Source organism: Oncorhynchus mykiss, chromosome 6, assembly GCF_013265735.2.
Source record: "Oncorhynchus mykiss isolate Arlee chromosome 6, USDA_OmykA_1.1, whole genome shotgun sequence".
Lineage (NCBI taxonomy): Eukaryota > Metazoa > Chordata > Actinopteri > Salmoniformes > Salmonidae > Oncorhynchus > Oncorhynchus mykiss.
This window is the reverse complement of record NC_048570.1, coordinates 22,379,351-22,399,987: the sequence shown is the minus strand read 5'-3', so window position 1 is coordinate 22,399,987 and position 20,637 is coordinate 22,379,351. Positions and strand designations below refer to the sequence as shown.

At 44.2% G+C, this 20,637-nt stretch overlaps 1 protein-coding gene across 1 annotated transcript; it reads right to left on the bottom strand.

Annotated features, from left to right (window-relative positions):
- Nucleotides 1-4,915: 4,915 nt before the first annotated feature.
- LOC110525489 (olfactomedin-like protein 2A) lies at nucleotides 4,916-19,712 on the bottom strand. The gene is made up of 8 exons (XM_021605624.2): nucleotides 19,353-19,712; nucleotides 12,621-12,884; nucleotides 11,757-11,864; nucleotides 11,133-11,309; nucleotides 10,736-10,991; nucleotides 8,585-8,905; nucleotides 8,145-8,330; nucleotides 4,916-6,655 (listed from the first exon to the last, which is right to left on the bottom strand). The coding sequence occupies exons 1-8, from the start codon at nucleotides 19,419-19,421 to the stop codon at nucleotides 6,051-6,053; spliced, it is 1,986 nt and encodes a 661-aa protein (XP_021461299.2). The 5' UTR covers nucleotides 19,422-19,712; the 3' UTR covers nucleotides 4,916-6,050.
- Nucleotides 19,713-20,637: the final 925 nt, after the last annotated feature.

The following is a 20,637-nucleotide window of genomic DNA, read 5'->3' as shown; positions in this document are numbered from 1 at the left end:
TTAGTCAGTACTGACGGAATGTGTTAGCAATACTCTGTCAGAAATGATAATAACGCAGAAGTAATGGCTGTGGTAATCACAGGCTTATGAGATCTTACACGTTTTGTTCCATGAGGTAATCTTCATAAGCTAGCGTCACTTTTTGTGAATTGTGAAGCATTTATGTCATCAAAAAAAGCACATGAAGCAAATAAAGGCTTCATAATTCATAAATGTCATGTTAACTGACTGATATTATCTCATAGAACAAAACATACACGGCATGGCCAAAATTATGCTGTCCTCGGTTGCAACACTCACTACCGAGTTCCAAACTGCCTCTGGAAGCCCCGTCAGCACAAGAACTGTTCGTCGCGAGCTTCGTGAAATGGGTTTCCGTGGTCGATCAGCCGCACACAAGCCTACGATCACCATGTGCAATGCCAAGCGTCGGTGCCAAACCTCACTAATGATCTTGTGGCTGAATGGAAGCAAGTACCCGCCGCAACGTTCCAACATCTATTGAAAAGCCTTCCCAGAAAAGTGGAGGCTGTTATAGCAGCAAAGGGGGGACCAATTCCATATTAATGCCCTTGATTTTGAAATGACATGATTGACGAGCAGATGTCCACATACTTTTGGTCATGTATTGTATAAGATCTCCAAAGCCTGTGTTAACCTCAGACCTTATTTTCACCATTTATCCCAAAACCCTATTATTTTCCAGTTAATTTTCCCCAGATGAATAGCTGAACAAACCAGAGGTACCTCATTTCTGTTTTTAGGACTACAAGTTGGTGAGCTCTATTGGATGAGCTCAGCCTCAGACTCAATTGTCAATCGTTGATTCACTCTCCCAAGTGATGTTTTTGAACGACATATGAATTGTTCTTGTCAACCTCACTTAAAGTTTATATGCCAGAAAAGTCTCTGGCCTTATGATTTGCAACAGATCACAAAATATCTGGCCCGTCAATCATCATGAAATTTCTGTTCTCATGTTTCAGAGCTCAGTGATCCTGGGGTTTTCTGTGCTTTTCCTTTATGTCCACAGTGAGGCTAATATACTGACAGGTCTCAGTGTAGTCGTTTGGAGCAGGGTGTGGAGCTGGAGATGTGGGTAAAACATGCAAAGGTCTCTACAGCAGTTGTGCATGACATCATAGTTGGAAAAGGCCTTGTAGAGGGTCTTGGAGGACAAGCTTGCTCAACATTAATCCAATCCATATAGCTACACATCCGCTGCTTTTATCAACAGATCTCCCGTTCTGTGACACTAAGGATACAGTGATCTGCATATTTGAGCCTAATTTAACATGGTCAAATTGGAGTGAGATCGTGAACAGGAGTGAGATCGTGAACAGGGTCATCATCGGAGCAGGAGGCCCTGTACAGTAGATGTGAACAGGATCACTTTGAGTAACAGGAGAACCTTTGAGTTAGATGTAGTAATCTTGGCAGAATACCGACCGGGCACACAGGGCATGTGACCAGGCGTCCTGACCTCCAGGGGGCCCCCATTAATTTTGTTAGTCATTCTCACTCAGATATCATACTAAATGGCATGTCATTACAAAATGTGTAGAATTGCAGGAAATGTGCTTTAAAACGGCAAAAATATCTTTCCACCCCATGGCAAAATTGGTAGAAATACTATATGTGATATTAATTGCAAAAATGTTTCTTCGCCCCATGGCAAAATGCGTAGAATTTCAGAAAACGTACTTTAAAGGTCCAATGCAGCCATTTATATTCCAATAGCAAATAATTTCTGGGTAACAATTAAGTACCTGCCTGTGATTATTTCAATTAAAATGGTCAAAAATAAACAAAAATAGCTTCTTAGCAAATAGCAATTTCTCAAGCAAGAATTTAACTAGGACTGTCTGGGAGTCGTCTGAGTGGGGAGGAGAAAACTGAAAATTAGCTGTTATTGGCAGAGAGGTTTGGAACTCTTTCTTATTGGTCTATTAACTAATTTACCACATGGTGATGTCACCATGGAAGGACAAAACTCCATCCCACCGAAACAGGCGTTTTCAGTCAGTCTTTGTGTAAAGGTTTTCCTCCTCTTCGTCTGAAGAGGTGTAGCATGGATCGGACCAAGATGCGGCGTGGTAAGTGTCCATATCGTTTTTAATAACAAAAACACTGCACACTATGAAATACAAAAACAATAAACCAATATGTGAAATGACAAAACCGAAACAGTACCGTGTAGTGAAAAACAAACAAACAGTGAAACCCAGGCTACCTAAGTATGACACTAATGACACCTGCCTCTGATTGAGAACCATACTAGGCCGAAACATAGAAATCCCAAAGTCATAGAAAAACAAACATAGACTGCCCACCCCAACTCACATCCCTGACCAGACTAAATAACGACAAAACAAAGGAAATAAAGGTTCGAATGTGACAGTACCCCCCCCCCCCCCCCCCCCCAAAGGTAGAGACTCCGGCCGCAAAACCTGAACCTATAGGGGAGGGTCTGGGTGGGCGTCTGTCCACGGTGGCGGCTCTAGCGCGGGACGTGGACCCCACTTCACCACAGTTTTTCTCCGCCTCATTATCCGCCTCCGTGGCCTCCTAAACACGGCGACCCTCGCCACCGACCTCGGACTGGGGACCCTAGAAATGGGAGATTCCAGCAGCGCCGGACAGGCGGGAGACTCCGGCAGCGCCTGACAGGCGGGAGACTCCGGCAGCGCCGGGTTGAAGGGCGATTCTGGCATCGCCGGCGTGACAGACAGCTCTGGCAGCTCCTGGCTGACTGACAGCTCTGGCAGCTCCTTGCTGACTGGCGGCTCTGTCGGCTCATGACAGACTGGCGGCTCTGTCGGCTCATGACAGACTGGCGGCTCTGTCGGCTCATGACAGACTGGCGGCTCTGGCGGCTCATGACAGACTGGTCGGCTCTGGCGGCTCATGACAGACTGGCGGCTCTGGCGGCTCATGACAGACTGGCGGCTCATGACAGACTGGCAGCTCTGGACAGGCGGGAGCACCTGTAGGGAGGAGACAGAGAGACAGCCTGGTCCGTGGGGCTGCCACAGGATCCACCAGGGTGGGGAGACCTTCAGGAGGCTTGGTGTTAGGAGGAGGCACCTGAAGGACCGGGCTGTGGGGGAGCACTGGAGCTCTGGTGCGCAGCCTTGGCACCACTCCCCCAGGCTGGATGACTACTCTAGCCCGGACCCTCCAGAGTGCAGGCACAGGTTGAACCGGGCTGTGGGTAAGCACGGAAGATCTAGTGCCTACTACGCACACCTCTCCCTTAGGCTCCACTCCCACATTTGCCCGGCACGAGCGGAGCGCAGGCATAGGAAGCACTGCATCCTCCCAGCGCCCCAGAGACACAGCACGCAGATCCGGCGCAGGATACCCTGGACCGAAACGGTGTACCAGCGACCAGACACGCTGAGCAGGCACCATACGCCCTGGTTGGATGCCCACACTCGCATGACACTTTCGGGGGGCTGCCCTATAGCGCACCGGAGCTCAGGTCTGCTACCTGGCTTAGCCCCACTCCTCGTGTGCCTCTTCCCAAATTTGTTTTGTCGTACCTGTCGCGCTGCCGTGCTGCCTCCTCATATTGCCGCCGCTCAGCTTTCGCTGCCTCCAGCTCTGCTTTGGGGCGGTGATATTCCCCAGCCTGTGCCCAGGGTCCTTCTCTGTTCAAAATCTCCTCCCATGTCCAGGAGTCCTGTGATGCTGGCCGCTGCTGCTGCTGCTGCTGCTGCTGCTGTCTGTTACCACGCCGCTTGGTCCTTGGTTGGTGGGTGTTTCTGTAAAGGTTTTCCTCCTCTTCGTCTGAAGAACAAAACCGAAACAGTACCGTGTGGTGAAGAACACAGACACGGATACAAACACCCACAAACAAACAGTGAAACCCAGGCTACCTAAGTATGATTCTCAATCAGAGACAACTAATGACACCTGCCTCTGATTGAGAACCATACTAGGCCGAAACATAGAAATCCCAAAATCATAGAAAAACAAACATAGACTGCCCACCCCAACTCACGCCCTGGCCATACTAAATAACGACAAAACAAAGGAAATAAAGGTCAGAACGTGACACTTTGCAAACAGCTCTTACACTAAAAAGGCAATTTCATCATGTTCACAATTTCAAAGTATTTTTCCAACCTCGTAGTGTGGAAATATATATAACACAGAAACATGATGCTTTTGACTGCACTGGGGCCCCTGGCAAAATGTGGGTCCGAGTGAATGAAATTTAAAACAAAATACATTTTCTCCACAGTCAAGAGAGGGGCCACTAAAATATTTTGCCGTGAGGTTGGGCCCCATAAAAGGATAGAGCTGGCCCTGGTGGCCATCATTGTCCCATGTTGCATGACAGCAACATGTTAGCATCTCACTGTACTGGTGGAGTTCATTGGCAATCAGACAATAACAAAAACATAAAACAGCATTCATTACACTCAAATTTGTGCATGCAATGGAAGTATTGGCTGTATTAGATGATGAAAACTCCAACGTGTGCAAAGCTGTACTTTAAAAAGCGTTGTTGTTGTGTTCCCAAATGAGGACCACATGAGAGGACCACACCCAATATACATTCATCTTATGCTGCATTTCCACTACTCCCTCCAGCATTGCCTGGCTTGGAGCTTAGAGCTAAACAGTTTCACATCCTGAGCCAGCCATTCATCCTGCCCTGCCCTTGTTACCATGACCTCAGGACAGGCCGGCTCCTTTAGTGCACTCCCAATCAAGCAGTGCGGAGTGACCTTTGTACTGGAACAAAACACAAGTCAGGGAGAGAGTTAAGCACACACAAAAAACTCAAGAGGAATCATTGAGTCATTCTGCATCCTGTCAACACATAACACTGGGCATGGAAGTCCTGCTCCCCATGGCTTCCACTGGAACTGTGCACATGGATTTGGACTTCTCACAACAGATATTTAAAACTGGAATTGTTTATTTCATCCATAGCACAGAGACAAGCACAACGGGTTGTGTATGTGGTATAATATTTCCACTTAAAATCCTTTGTCAGAAATTGTGTATCAAACACCACAACATTACAAATGAATACATTGCAGTGCTGTAATTAGCTGTGCACATTTCTGAGTACACTTATTAACAAAACTTTCAAAATAGATTCAGAATAAGTATGCAATTAAAGTGTTGTTTTTTTCTCCCCCCAAAAATAGGACAAATATGATAATAAAATGCTCAAAAGATATTTAGGCAAAGCTTTACTTGAATTAGTGGTCTTCATAACGGCAGTACATGCACTACATACAGGTATAATAATTTCTGACTTACAGTGAAGCTGAAACTGTCATAGAGGTTCATGGATTATATTTCCTTTAAGACAATACTGTACATCTGTATGCATTTACACAATTGACCTCCATGACAGTTAATTTCCTAAAGGGTAGTGGTTTATAAATAGGCCAAAATGATTAGAACATGTCGGGAACGTGTAAATGTTACAAGCAGCAACAATTGTATCTCTTCATTAAAACAAAAATGAACATATTACTTTACACAAAATGTATGTAAAGCAACAACAACGTAAATATAAAGCATACATTTCTGGTAAATTACAAGCGAATACAAAATCTTAAATTTAGAAACTCATGTATACTGTGTTTGTCAGCTCATATATTTTCAAAGTATCCCTCATCCTCACTAAAATAAACCACTTCAACAGTTAACAAACACTACAGTACCCAACATCATGTATACATGTTGAAAAACAAAAGCATCAATAGGCCTGAAATGACAATGACAGATGATCAAAGTGGCTAGGTGGTAGGATGGAGCTTGAGGAATAAATGAGCAGTTTGTGATTTCCAATAACATACCAACACAGTGTCCACATTGACGAGGAGCATTGTTGTGAATGGGACGCATGGTATGCTGTCAAGTGTCTTGGTTAGCATGCATTGAAAGACGAATGTTGGCTGCTGAATCCAATATGGGTTCTGCTGGACTGTCCATTACTGACCATCTCTCTTATCTCTATGAGGGATGGAGATCCTGTCATGGTGCTGATGATTCTTTACCAGAGCATAAAACGCCTGTGCTCATTGGTCAACAAAGTGTATGTTATATGTGAGTTGGTGTCCATTGTCCCAGGCATATAGGACCTTCTCCTTGGGGTTGTAGTCTATCTGGGTAGTGTAGGCGTACTCGTTGGTGAAGGGCAGGCGAGGGATAGCCTCTGAGTTGGTGTGGGTGTCGTAGGCATAGTTCACCTCCCCTTCCTTCTGGTTATAGACGTCCACAGCGTACAGCACCCCACAGATGATGAAGCAGTTCCCATAGGAGTTCCTCTTCAGGCCCGTCCTCCAGGTGGTCTCCTTCTTCATGGACAGATCCCCAGGGTCCAGCTTACTGATGACAATCACCTCCTGCTGGGAGTAGTCATAGTCCATGGAAGGGTAGATCACCCACAGCCCACTCTCGTCCACGGCAAAGTCAATGTCCGAGTGACCTCTCCACTTCCAGGGGGTAGTGTCCTCATAAACCACATCATGCAGGAGGGTCCAGGCGGCCACGTAGCGCATCCTCAGGTCGTACTTGATGATGTTCTTGGTGAAAGCTCGGTTGTAGTAGAAGGCTCCGTTGTACACCACATGGCCCGTGCCGATCCAGTTGTAAGGCAGTTTGAAGAGGTTGCTCCAGCGACCTAACAGGACCATATACAGGGATGTTTACTGATAAACTAATTGCATATCATGTTACCCCCCATACAGTATGCTAACATCATGCCATCTTATATATACACATGTACAGTCAAGTCATTGTGGGCGCCACTGAGGTGTTTAATAGTTATACCATAAACGTATATATAATGGTTTCACATGAGAGACTGGTTAGTTTCTGTTTGACTGTCCCACTCCCACTGTCCACACAGATGTCCTGTTATTAGTGTCATGATCATATCTGGTCACATCGCTCTCTAACAGTTCCACCTCAGGAAGTGTGATTTAGATAATGAATGAAGCTGCAGTGAAGGACAAAAACAACCCGTTAGCGCAGAACCACCCCCGCCCCAGCCCATGCCTCTGTAATCCCTCTCAGCTCTGGCCAGTTTAAAGGGGAGGCACATGTCAGCCTAGGCAGGGATCACAGCCACTCACAGAGATACCTAGTCATCCGCACACTGCTGTGAACTCACCACCCTACTGGATACCAGAGCAAAATCTCTTCACGCTTTGTAAGATGTGAGTTAAAAAAAGCTTCTGTCCAAACACCTCTTAATCAACCAGGCTAGTCCAGTGGGATAGATCATTTTACCCAGTCAGTTAAGAGGAGTAATCCTATTTCTCTCGCCAAGTACTAGTGCAAGAAGGAGGAGGAGGGGGGGACTTTGTGTGTGAAATGAAATGAACAGTATTACAACTAAACCTGCATGTTTGAGTCTCAAGCTACTGTAGTGTATACTCACTGCATTTCATGGGTCACTTTCTACTCACTGCATTTCATGGGTCACTTTCTACTCACTGCATTTCATGGGTCACTTTCTACTCACTGCATTTCATGGGTCACTTTCTACTAACTACATTTCATGGGTCACTTTCTACTCACTGCATTTCATGGGTCACTTTCTATTCACTACATTTCATGGGTCACTTTCTACTCACTGCATTTCATGGGTCACTTTCTACTCACTGCATTTCATGGGTCACTTTCTACTCACTGCATTTCATGGGTCACTTTCTACTCACTGCATTTCATGGGTCACTTTCTACTAACTACATTTCATGGGTCACTTTCTACTCACTGCATTTCATGGGTCAATTTCTATTCACTACATTTCATGGGTCACTTTCTACTCACTGCATTTCATGGGTCACTTTCTACTAACTACATTTCATGGGTCACTTTCTACTCACTGCATTTCATGGGTCACTTTCTATTCACTACATTTCATGGGTCACTTTCTACTCACTGCATTTCATGGGTCACTTTCTATTCACTGCATTTCATGGGTCACTTTCTACTCACTACATTTCATGGGTCACTACAGATCATTAGAGACTATAATACTGTTACACTGATCTCATTCCATAGATGTACAGTTGAAACCCCATGCTCCATAGAAATTGAAAAGAATAGAAAATAATTAACAATTATAATGATATAACAGTATTCAATTTCTATGCCATGCCCACCTTGTTTGAAGTTGTCCAGGTTTCGGAACTCCACCAGGTTGTTGCCGTAGTAATAGTTGGTGACGTAGATCTTTGAGTCCTTGGCCAGGGGATCCTTCATCCAGGCTCCTTCGTTCCGCCCATAGCTGTGCTGCTTCTCTGGGAGCTCAATAGAGGCCAGAGTCCCCTCACAGTCCAGGATTTTACCTGCCAAGTACAGTACAACAGAGTCAACACAGAAACTACCAGAAAGCTGGATAAAGAATGGCCTGCATGAGTTTTCAATCATTCAATTTCACAGTTACACACATTCTGGCAGCTAAACATTACATGTTTATCCGTTACTGAATTGGACAGAGTCATAGCACTGACTATCTCTATTGCTGTCAATGAGCACATTTAGTTGTTATATGGTGTAGTATAATGTACACTACACTAGGTACTTGTGTAGGTCAGGCTACCTGCTCTGTGTAGGATTGGCCGGCTGTTGTTGTCAGAGTTGTCTAGGAACAGCATGATGGTGGGGGCTGGTCTGTCTAGCCTTTCAACTCTTGCTACAATGGTGGTGGTGGTAGTGGATGGCATTGTAGTACTGGCTGTTGTTGCTGCCGTTGTTGTCGTGCTCGTGGTAGTGGTGGTGGTTGTGGTAGTGGTTGCAGTTTCTTTGGTAGATGTTGGCTCAGCTGTGGTTCCCTCAATGGTTTCCAGGACAATTTCAGCACCTCCGTCCTCAGAGTGTGTCTCTTTGACGTGGTGGACGGTGTGAGTCTTGGCAGCGTTGTCTGAGGATAAATACAAGTATTGGAAAGTAGGCCATGGGATTTAGTTAGACTCAAATTCAAAGTCTGGAGGATCCTTGTCTTCACTAGTTTTCATTAGAATTAGTTGGCTTAATTAATCAAAAAGGCCCTGTATGGGCTGCTTTTGAGACCTCTGTCAGAGAGACAGACACTGTACAGTACCACAGATTTCCAGGGGCCACATCAAAGGGGAATGCATTAGTTATATAGCACACAGAGTATGCCAGCTTCCTCTCACTGTCTCTGTCCCCTCCTCTGTAACCAAGTCTGTCCCGCTGTCTCTGCCTCTCTGTTTGGATTCAGAATTCCACAGCCCTCACATGGCATTTTCTTATCCCTGGCCATGGAGAGAGAATAGCAGAACAGAGGACAGTGTCAGGAGGACTGGGCCAGCCTGAGGCTGATCCCCTCTGTTACTCATACTCTCACTTCCTTAGCTGCCAGACAGATGCGTGAGATAAAACGTCTCTGCCTGCTACATAAGCAGCACATCTGCACCACACGCGCACTCTGAACCTCAGGGTGCTAGCCGTGCACACTACTTGACCACATGTATCTACTGAAGGCCTAACAAGATAGGGAGTCAGGGAAAGCTTAGGAGTCAGTCAGGCAGCATAGATAGGAGAATGTGCTGTAGGTCTCTAAAGTATGTTGTGAAAGAGAAACAGTGTTGCTTGATACTTCAAAAGCCACATAGTCCTTTATCTAATAGATGCAAGACTTCTGGTTAACATTCACCTTTGAATAAAGGCAAACTACTCTTTGTGAGAGATTATGGAAATGAAGCTGAATCAATTCACTGGGTTGACAAGGGTGGCTGCACTAACCAAAGTATGGCTAAACAGCTTGGCATAGCAGAACACATGACCTGACAACATATGTGCATTTGCGCCCTGAGCAAACCTAGCATACCTACAGTATCTATTCAATAAGGATTGTGAGGAGTCAGGAAATGTTTTGTCAGCTTTCATCGGCACAGTGATGAGGGCCCACAACACATTGTGTGTGAGGAGTGAAGCTGAGGCAAATAGTGGATGTGGCAATGTTCCATTGAAACGACATTCCATTAGCTCTATGTATTATTTAATGCTTTTGAATGCACGCATGCAATTCGATCCTCTGATGGCCCAAGCCCTGCTTGGTTGGAAATAACAGCAGGATAAATCTTGTACTGTGGATCTGGTGATCTACGGTGAAGGACTCACTGTTTTACTGTTTCCAAGATACCAAGAGTAGTACTGAGATTTACTCTCCTTTATCACACGTGTGTAAGAACAACATATTTCATTCAAACTTGAAGGGCTTGCTCTACACAAACTTGAAGGGCTTGCTCTACACAAAAAAAGAAAATATGTGATGGAGACGTACAACATCCGTTTCGGTTGGGAATCTGAAATACAGTCTGGTGTAATGCTGACCCAGCATTATGTAATGTAGATCAGATCCAAGTACAATTTAGTTATTTGAATGGGTTTTGTTTAGAACAATCACAATAAGGTCTGAGAACATTAGAACAGCACATAGATGATCTCATACAGGCTGGCTGAGTGCTGCTAACTCAGCTGAAGTCACAGCCCAATGTTGACTTTAGGGGTTAGTGGGCTCCATACACATGCTCATACTGGGCTGGGAGAGAGAGTGGTCCAACTCTCCCCCTTTATCAAATCCAAATCATATTGTATTGGTCGCATACACATATTTAGCAGATGTTATTGTGGGGGTAGGGAAATGCTTGTGCAAAGTTTCTTAGGAGCAATGAACAGGGAGACCATGTCTATCGGCACCATCTTGTATCGGCCCTTGTTCTCTCACCTTTACCACCTGTGCCGTGCTCGTCCCCATCCACCTTGGCTGCTTTGTAGTAGGTGATGCCCCTCACTACCCCCGGCTGGTGCCCTGCCACCTTGGCCTTGGCTGTGGGGTCAGGCTTGACAGGTTTCCCAGGCTTGGTGCTCTCTTTCTTAGGTTTTATAACCTTTTCCTTGGGCGGCTTGGGAGGGGGCTTGGATGAAGGGGGCTTTTTGTTAGGGTTTTTTACGGTGTCCTTGGTTTTCTCATCATTGGTGTCCTGTAAACATTGACATTCAATTCAAGCCTGTCATTTATGGTGTGTCAGCGGGCATGTGAACATTGATTTGTGTGTTTGATGTGTAATTTGTGAGCAAGCTTTTGTGTGGTGGGTGTGTGTGTGTTTGAGAGACACACTTACCTGAGCTTTGGTCTCTGTTTGGTCTTTCTGCAGTAGCTGCAGGCCCAGACTGGAGATCTGCTTCTTGATGCTCATCATGATGTTGGAGTAGTTCTCATACCTCTTAAACTGGTTAGTCAGTGTGATCATGCTGTCCCTTACAAACTCATTGTCCCGAGTCAGGTTGGTCTTGATTGTCTGTGGAAACAGACGTGTTCTAAGAATCCGACCAGTCCATTGTACCAACCAAATGCAAATAACTTTGTTAACGAAAACAGACCCCTTTTGTAAAAACATTACAAACACAAAACCTGGGAGAACCAGTCACACAAATCTCTCTCTCCGCCCTCTAGTTCATCTTCTCCTGTTTGACTAGTGAATAGCTGTGGGGGTTAAAGAAATCTCTGTGGATACTGTAACCATGCCGTTGAGGGGGGGAATTACTGGTATCTAATCACAAACCATTTCATCAGCTCTCTGTCTGCATAAGGACCATATACAACTAGAGCGTCAAGAACCCAAATACATTCACATACAGTATATAGGAAGGCATGCAAACATTGTATTCCCTGGTTTTTGTTTTATGTCCTTGTTATTGTTCTACTTGTTGTACTCTATGAGGACGTTGTTTTTTTGGGGGCTTACCTCCTCTAGTGTGTTCATCTGGGAGACCACCTTGTTGATGTAGGAGTGAACCTTCATGAGGTCCAGACTGTACAGCGTCCCCTCCAGTAGGTCCACCATGGAATGCAGCTGTACACCCACACACAGCACAGAGTAGAGTATTAGCACGAAACATAATAAAGAAGCGGGAAAATATGTTGACAGGTTTTACATTTGACATTTAATTTAGTATGTGAATTCAATAACACCTAAAAGCACCCACGCCTATTTTCATTTAAAAGTATTGACTTAACAATGGGTGCTGCTTTATACTACCCTCATCTCTCAGTCCTGAATCAGACACCTGCCAACTACAAATCCACTGTTTCAGCAATTTGGCTTTCATATTGCATTAAAAGCCCTCCCCAAAAGTTATTTTGAGCCTTTCCTTTGTAATGCAATTCAATGTATTCCTTATAAGACATGGCTATGTCTAAACCCAGTCAGATCACACATCTGGTTCTGGTTCTTCTCTTCATGTGGCGCATAGCATGCCTCATCTCCTCTCCTCTCACTCCCAGTGAAAAATGTATGTGTGCTTCAGATACGTACATCCTGAGAGGTGCTGAGATGTTATCGACAGATAGAGAACCCAGTGAGCTCATGTAAACCTGTTTGTGCAACAACCTGGGATACTTTAAAGCTTTAATTTGAACAATTATAAGGATATCCTATTTCTGCTTCTCCCATGGTTATGTACAGTATATCTTCAGGACCAAACCACACACATGCAATCAGGGTCTCTGTCACGGTCTTTACATAGTCAATTAAGTGATTTTACTACCAACATTTACAGTTCTAATGTTATTTTACCGCTAAGTTGGGTCTGTTACTGCTGGAACACACCTTGAGCAGTTCAGGGGCCTGTTTCTTCAGCTTCTCCATCTTCCACTCGTTCTCACAGGGGTTGAGGGAGGAGGGGGGGGCAGTGCAGGAACACTTGCAGTCCGATCCAGAGCTGACGGTCTCCACCGTGTAAAAGTCCTCCACACGCACGCTGCCACTCCGCAGACGCTGGCATGCATCCTTGCTCAGTGGCCTCATGATGCACTTACAGCGACAGTCTGAGCCCTCGGACGTCATCCGCACCGGCTCCGTCTCCCCGAAGATCTGACAGGAGACAGAGTTGAAGAGAGTGGATGAAATGGACTGATTTGAAATATTGTATAGCACTGATTGAAAAAAAGCATTCTTGACGTGTAATGAGCTGGACATGGTTCCTGTCCCTCAGCGACAGGAGTCAATCACAGCCTGGGATGATGTCACAGCTGGGGGTTGAATGTAAAAGGGCGAGTCTGGAGCCTGATCAGTTGTCACAAATCCTGAGACATTCTGAGAAAGCAACTCATAGTGATCAATGGTCAGGGTTGAACTTTATATCAAATCACCCCGTGAACATTATGATTCATTAAAATATATGCTGAGCTTGGGTTTTCTTCTCACAGCAGTCTATGGAGAGCTGTTCCAATGTTCTGAATGACTCCCTCCCAGGTGGACATTCTATGAATAAAACATACATTTTCTTAGGAGGGAAACAAAAGCATGGGAATGAAAGTGATCTTGGGACATTAACCACATGCTTCCTCTTCTTTGAACACTAGCCGTCATGAAGCACATGAAAGCCATTGAGACCAACGCAATGCCATTAATATCAACTCTTATCCCCAGCTGTGTCGGACGCTAGAACTCCCCACACATGGTGTAAAATGAGAGAACTCTGGCTGACCATGTGCAAGCTCATGCTACTGACATCATCCTCAGAATCACTCCAGATAAATAACAAAAAACAAACATTGAATAAACAATACATATTTTATTATAGACAGTCATCAAAGTGAAGTGTTTATGGGTTTCATATTTAGGCTCAGTCATACATTTGACATTTATATACCATACATTTATTGCAAATCTGATTTAACGTTTGTTTGTTGTTGACAGGTCGATGACGTGCAAAACCTTCATTTCACAGAGAACTTAAGATGTCACAGTAGTTCTCAAGTGTCTTTCTCTCTGTCTGTCTCTCTGCCGGTGTCTGTGACTGGCAGTGCTCTCTCTGGTCAACTCTATAAACCCTGGGGCAGACAGACCCACATGAAACTCTATAAACCCTGGGGCAGGCAGACCCACATGAATCTCTATAAACCCTGGGGCAGGCAGACCCAGATGAATCTCTATAAACCCTGGGGCAGGCAGACCCACATTAATCTCTATAAACCCTGGGGCAGGCAGACCCACATGAATCTCTATTAACCCTGGGGCAGGCAGACTCACATGAATCTCTATAAACCCTGGGGCAGGCAGACCCACATGAATCTCTATAAACCCTGGGGCAGGCAGACCCACATGAATCTCTATTAACCCTGGGGCAGGCAGACCCACATGAATCTCTATAAACCCTGGAGCAAGCAGACCCACATGAATCTCTATAAACCCTGGAGCAGGTAGACCCACATGAATCTCTATAAACCCTGGGGCAGGCAGACCCACATGTGGTACCACTTAGAGCAGCACAAGAATGCAGCATTACAGATATTCTGTCTGTCTGTGCCCTTACTCTGCCACGTTGTATCGAGACAGGATAAACGTCTCAACTGTGCACTCAAACAAGGTATTGAGGGGAGAATTGTCTGCTTCCTCCTACACCAAACCTGCACTGGGCAAGTCAACTGTAGATCTGGGCAGATATCTGCGGAGAGCAAGTCTGCTTGTCTATGTCAGTAAAGAGCAACCTAAACCCAAGCTTAGAGCATCAACCCTAAGTAACAGTGCGTACATGTCCAGTTACTGAGGGTTCTCTGAGAGTGAGAATGTTTATGGAGGCCAGACCCTGCAGGCTGGTGAGGGTAGGGAGAGGAGGGGGTGGGCTCATTAGTGGAGGAATGCAGCCTGAGTGACATGAGTGGGTTGGGGGGCAGTACCCTCCATTACTGCAGACTTACACTCAGAGGGGTCTTTGATTATTGGGCAAGACCCTTGTGTGCGTAGTGGCCGGCCATTCCTGACCCATGTCAAGTGAAAAAGGCAGTGGGTTGGGTTGACAAATGATACAACCACATGAAAACAGAGTGGATTAGCAGATTCAAGTTCCCTTGGAGGGGTTGTGCCCACAGCCCCACTGAGCCTTATTGTTCCACCCAAGACGCAGGCGAGCCAAACCCAGGCTGCTTCTTAGCAACATGAGCTTAAGATGCTTCAAGTACTAAGTACTATGGCAAACCTGGTGAAATTTCTTCCAGCTTGACTGGGTTGCCTCCAAGACACCTGTGTTTGTTATTTTGTGTAATGATTAAGAGGGAAGAGTTAGAACACACCATTCATTTATAGGCTCCTCCCTCTCAACCCTGTCAACTGTACACACAGACTGGAGCAAGATGGGCGTCCACTATCCTAATTATAAAGAAAGCTAAATTATATTGGCTATGCGAACCATTATTGTCCTCGCTCTGTTCATTTAGCATCCCATGCCAAGAGAACTTCCAGCATGAAAGCAGACAACGGACCTCAGATAATTCATAATTAAGACTGCTAAAAGCTTAACGCATGCTTTGAGTTTGGAGCCTTTGACCTCTGAGAGCGGTCAAGTTTCAGGTCAAAAGAATAGGACCCAAAGACAAACTCTTGTCTGTACAATAGGGGGAAGGGACCCAACTGCATGGCTTCACATTCACACACATTCCATAGACCACAGTACATGACTAGATCACTAACTCACTGAAGGCTACGGCCACTCTTACAGTGACAATGACTAAGTGAAACCTCAATTGTGTCCACAATTGTTAAAAAACAAGATTCATTACACACAATGGCTGGCACATTCCAGGAGCTTGTTAGTCTTATCTTTAAACACAGAAAACCAATGTTATTCTATGATGGCCTTGACACTGTTACTGTAAAACTAACCTTGGTCCGTATAAACAAGGATGTCCGTTTCAGACCGTAGATTTTGTCTAATTGTTCAGGCCAGCTGCATGTTGTTACTAGGCCTACGGCTTGTGGACTTAAGGGCTCTGTAGCTTTAACACACAAGATAATTTATGTAAGCTACTTTCCACAAACTTGTATTAATACACAGTCAGGTCCAGAATGTTGGTCACCCTTGATTAAGATGAGAAAAAATGACTGTAGAAAATAAAGAATAGAAATACTGAGCTATATTGTTTGCAAAAAAAGGGGAAATTATATTATTTTATACAAATACAATTGCTCAGATTTAGAGATTTTGTTTAGCAAGTTTTTAAAAATGATCTAAAATTATTATTTATATACTGTATTTTGCTCTTATTTATCAAGGGTGACAATAATTCTGGACCTGACTGTAAATAGATCAAGAACAGACGCTGATGCAGGTCAGTTGTCCATCTCAAAGACTCTCAACTCAGTGAGCTGTTTCTGAGGTAAGCTGATAGATAAAACTCCTCCATTAGTAGATGTAGGACTGTTAGAGTGACAGGGCTGAATCCAATCCATGTCAACTCAAATGTTATTGGTCACATGCACATATTTAGCAGATGTAATTGCGGGTTTAGCGAAATGCTTCCACACAGTATTTACATGTCTGGATAGGGTTTTTCTGTTTACTAAATCAAAGCGATGATATTTCAGGTTAGGAAAAAGGTTAAAGAGAAGTTCACCCCAAAATCACCATCTAATAAGATGGAATTGTATTACCCTAATGCATCCATTTGGGTCTTTATAACAGCTAGTAGAATATTGACTCAGCTTGACTTTAAGATCATTTTTCACCCATGAAGACCCTCGAACTCTCCCTTTAAATGATTTCACCTTGTTCTCCAGTCTAAACATTACAGACCAAACTGGAGTCCAAATTCTTGTCCAGAAAGTCCACCTGATTCCTAATCTAATTAGTGGTGACTATGATAAACAGTTTTACTGTGCCACTGTAAATCTGAACCTGGACTACAGGGGGAAACTTAAGCCGTCAGCCTGGAGATGAACCATGAGATTGCTGTCCCTAACCTGAACAGAAACTGGCATTAGCACTAGCACGCTAATTAGCTGGACACAGGCTTACTGAGCACTTGTTTTTTTTGTGGGTACACATCCACATTCCATCTAGAGCTGTTTATGTGTACGACCAAGCACACCATGAACCTTTTGGTTATCTTCAGTGGCTACTACTGAATGATCCAGATGAGAGGAGAAAGAGAGAAACAGTTATCTTTGTATTATCAGGGCAAGTCTGGAACCAAATTCATGAATGGAATTAGCTGGTTGTCATTGCTTTCCTCCCCAGATGCTGTTGTTTTGGGAGCCAGGTGTTTGAAAGGGATTGGTATACAGATGACTGCCTACTGGATAGATATATAGATGGAACTGATTGCTTTTAGGAAAAACCATAGATCATTGTCTAATATTCCACATGATTGTACAATTGCATCAAACCTTCCCTTAATTAATTTGGACGTTTTTTTTCCCACCATAGTGATGGACCCTGGATGTGATGGATGCTGCTTGGGAGAAATTGCCAGCTGAAAGAGACATCCTCTCTCTCCGTTGTGGAACTAACAGCAAGACCCTGCTGGCTCCTCACTGGACACAGATTCACATCATAGCAGTCAGGCACAAGGAGACATAGAGTAATGCATACTGGAAAAGCAGGTGGAAGGCAGGTGGTGTAGAGGATGGGTGAAACATACTTCCCTTTGACTATGTGGTCCTTTGGCAGCCATTTTCTATATGGAGCATCCTTAGATAAAGGGCTCAGACAAATATAACTAATAATTAAGCTTTCAGCTATAAATGTGTGTTAGTTTTCTCTTACATCACATCGCTCAGAGGAAAAGGAAGATTGCTTTTTGTTTGCTGTTACGGTCTGTGTCACTGTCTCCTTCATTTTCTGCTGTTCAGAATCAAAGCCCTCTTCCAGCTGCAGTGAGGCCACGGCCCCTGAGACCTTCAGACAGACCGTCTAACACATTGAGTCTCATTTATTCATTAAGTCCCAGGGACACACTGAGGCTTGTTAGTTCATTACTGTGACAGGGGGGCGTCCTGTCTCCTCCCTACATTTATCTCTCTCCGTCTCTCTCTCTCTCCGCCCTCTCATTGACCTCTCGGCAGTATTCCTGGCCTTGTTTACAACCAAAACAAGGGCAGGTGCACACGCCTGTTCCCATGCCATTGCACCGTACCCTCTGTGTCCTCCTCTGAGCTGGCTTTGTCTCGCAATCATCTCAGTACCACCAGTGGGCCATGACACTGTAGGCTGGGCAGGATGTGTCCAATGGGACGGAATGAGGAAGAGGGCAGCCAGGCTGCACACAAGACAGGCACATGAGACGTCTCACAGAGAACAGAGAGAACCATATTAAAATCAATCACAAGTTTGTGATCCTACTGGGCTTTCCTCCAGGTCACCATCAAAAAATTTGATGATCAGGGTAATAACAAGGTATTATCATTTTTAGAGTCCTGCTAATGCAATTTTACACTACATTCCACTGTTCTTGAGAGAAAACTAATACCATGATGTGAACACATGACACCTGTGCTCATTGTTCTAACTTTTCCACACACACTGTTCCTCTCACGCACAAAGTAGAAGAAAATCTGCTAGACAGCCTTCATGGGCTTGTGTGCCTCTTGTCTTGTACCCATGTTGTTTTCTAGCCCAAGGGGGAAGTAGTCATCCACACAGAACCATGGGGGAGTAGGGATTAGACTATCCTCAAAGCATTGCAGTTCTATGAGAGGGGTTATGGAAGTCCAGCAGCTGTTCAAACAAGGCAGGGCAGATATTACTGTTACCCGACTGGGTGCCACTGCCATCTCTTCCTACATTTAATCTGGCATCAGGCCCTACACATGAAGGCTCACGGGGAAAACCTAATGTAATGGTTACTTAGGGGAAAACCTAATGTAATGGTTACTTTGATGACATGCAATAAGGTGATTCAAAGCCTAGATTTATAAACCAAGCTGGCTGATGTCATTTTACATTAATGACATCTATTCATCATAGCAACAAATGTGCGGAATTACATTAGAAGGCTGGTGTGTTGTAGACATGATGCCCAGTCCCCACAAGATTGAAAGTAGAGAGAGAGAGAGAGTCAGGACTGCCATTTCTCATTGGTGTCCATGAAGAGGCAAAATGATTGATCTCTGACTGGACACCTGGCCATATGAAGCAATGGTTGATATTGGGAATGGACATTCTAATTTGGAAATCAAATGGATTATTGGGATAACATGGATGTGTAGGCCTACTGTTCGTCATGCAAACTGCACCTCCCTTTCATCAACCTCATGCTACAAGACCATTGGGCCTTCACACCCACGTGAACGAAATAACTATTTTGAATTGAACTATGCAAATTGTGCAATACTTTAATGGAAATAATGTATGTTGATTTTTCAGTGGGATAATATATATGTTTTTTTTTAAAGAATGCATAAATCAGTGCCTTTCAGATATAATCTGAACAGCAATAATCCATATATCCTACAGTAGCAGAATTGTAGGACGGGATTTACACATTTTTATTCAGATTTTTTTGCCATTGCAGCATCAAACAGGTGTTATCAGTCCATTACTAAGTCATGCCTATAACTTACCTTACTCTGCGCAGTGACATCTTTACACACCACCAGTAGGCAAGCTAATAAATGCGTAAATCTCCACATTTTCTCCCAGGTGCCTGGTGACAGAGAAATGATCCCTCCAATAACAACCTTTTACGTCGGAATGACAAGAATATCGGTTACTGTATTATTCAATCCATGAGGTAAGACATTCGCACGAGATATTAGGGCTCCATTGTCATAGACCCACGTCGTGTAAATTGTTGCCGTAATATGCGCAGGAAGCAGTTTTACAAGTTGATCAGGCGCTGTCTGCACTCTAGTCCTTGGCTCCGCGCATCAGCGGTAAAAGTAAACATCATCCACCCATCTTCTCTTCTCCACACATGGGAGGGGCAATTTACACACACACACTTGACATTAACTTTAACATTGGATAATAAATATAATATTAGCATTAGAGTCATTTCAGACGTGAGACATGTTTCAATAGTTTTCTAATATTCAATAACACTTTTTAAACCTTTATTGCGACAAATCTGACAATTATAATTTACGCATGGCGCACAGTTGATATGAATTACGCGTAAAAGCTGCATTTATTCTATACCATTTTAGCATTCCATTTGATATTTTATTGGCACATGTTAAATGTAGGCCTGTGCCTAAGGTTCAGAGTTGTCAGACTGTTGCTCGCGACAAGACATGATCAGGGGAGATAGGACACGTACAGTGGAATGTGAAAGGGTTGCAGCACCATCTCCTGGTTATTTGTAAAGTTTACAGTCACAGTAGTGTTCCTTGGGGTCGTCTTGTACCAGGGTGCTCAATTCAATCAAACCCCCATTACAGACGAATGTTCGATTTTTTTCTCTCCATGATCAAAGCACACGGGTTTGGGTAGAAAGGATACTATAAGCCTAAGAGTTCACAAAAGAAAACCGAAAACGTTTTTTTTAGCTTTAGGATTAGAGTTAGATGACAAGGCACAAACCATTTAAAGGGCAACTCCACCACTTTTCAATTTCATATTCATTATCTCCAGCGACAAGCCAGGGCCTATGTGGAAACAGCAAGTTTCTTTGATCTGTGGTTAAAAAGATAAAGAAAAAGTGTGATTTTCAAAACCTGCAATGAGTTTCTAGCCAGAGGGAGGGTATTTTCTTGCTCCCCATATCACCACGAATCTCCTAGTGTTTGAAAATCACAGTTTTTAAACTTTTGATGACGTCATCGATATAACTTTTTCATGTTATATATGTTTTCTACAAAAAGTAGAAATGTGTCGTTTACACATGTGTAGAAAGTGGTTTGGTGC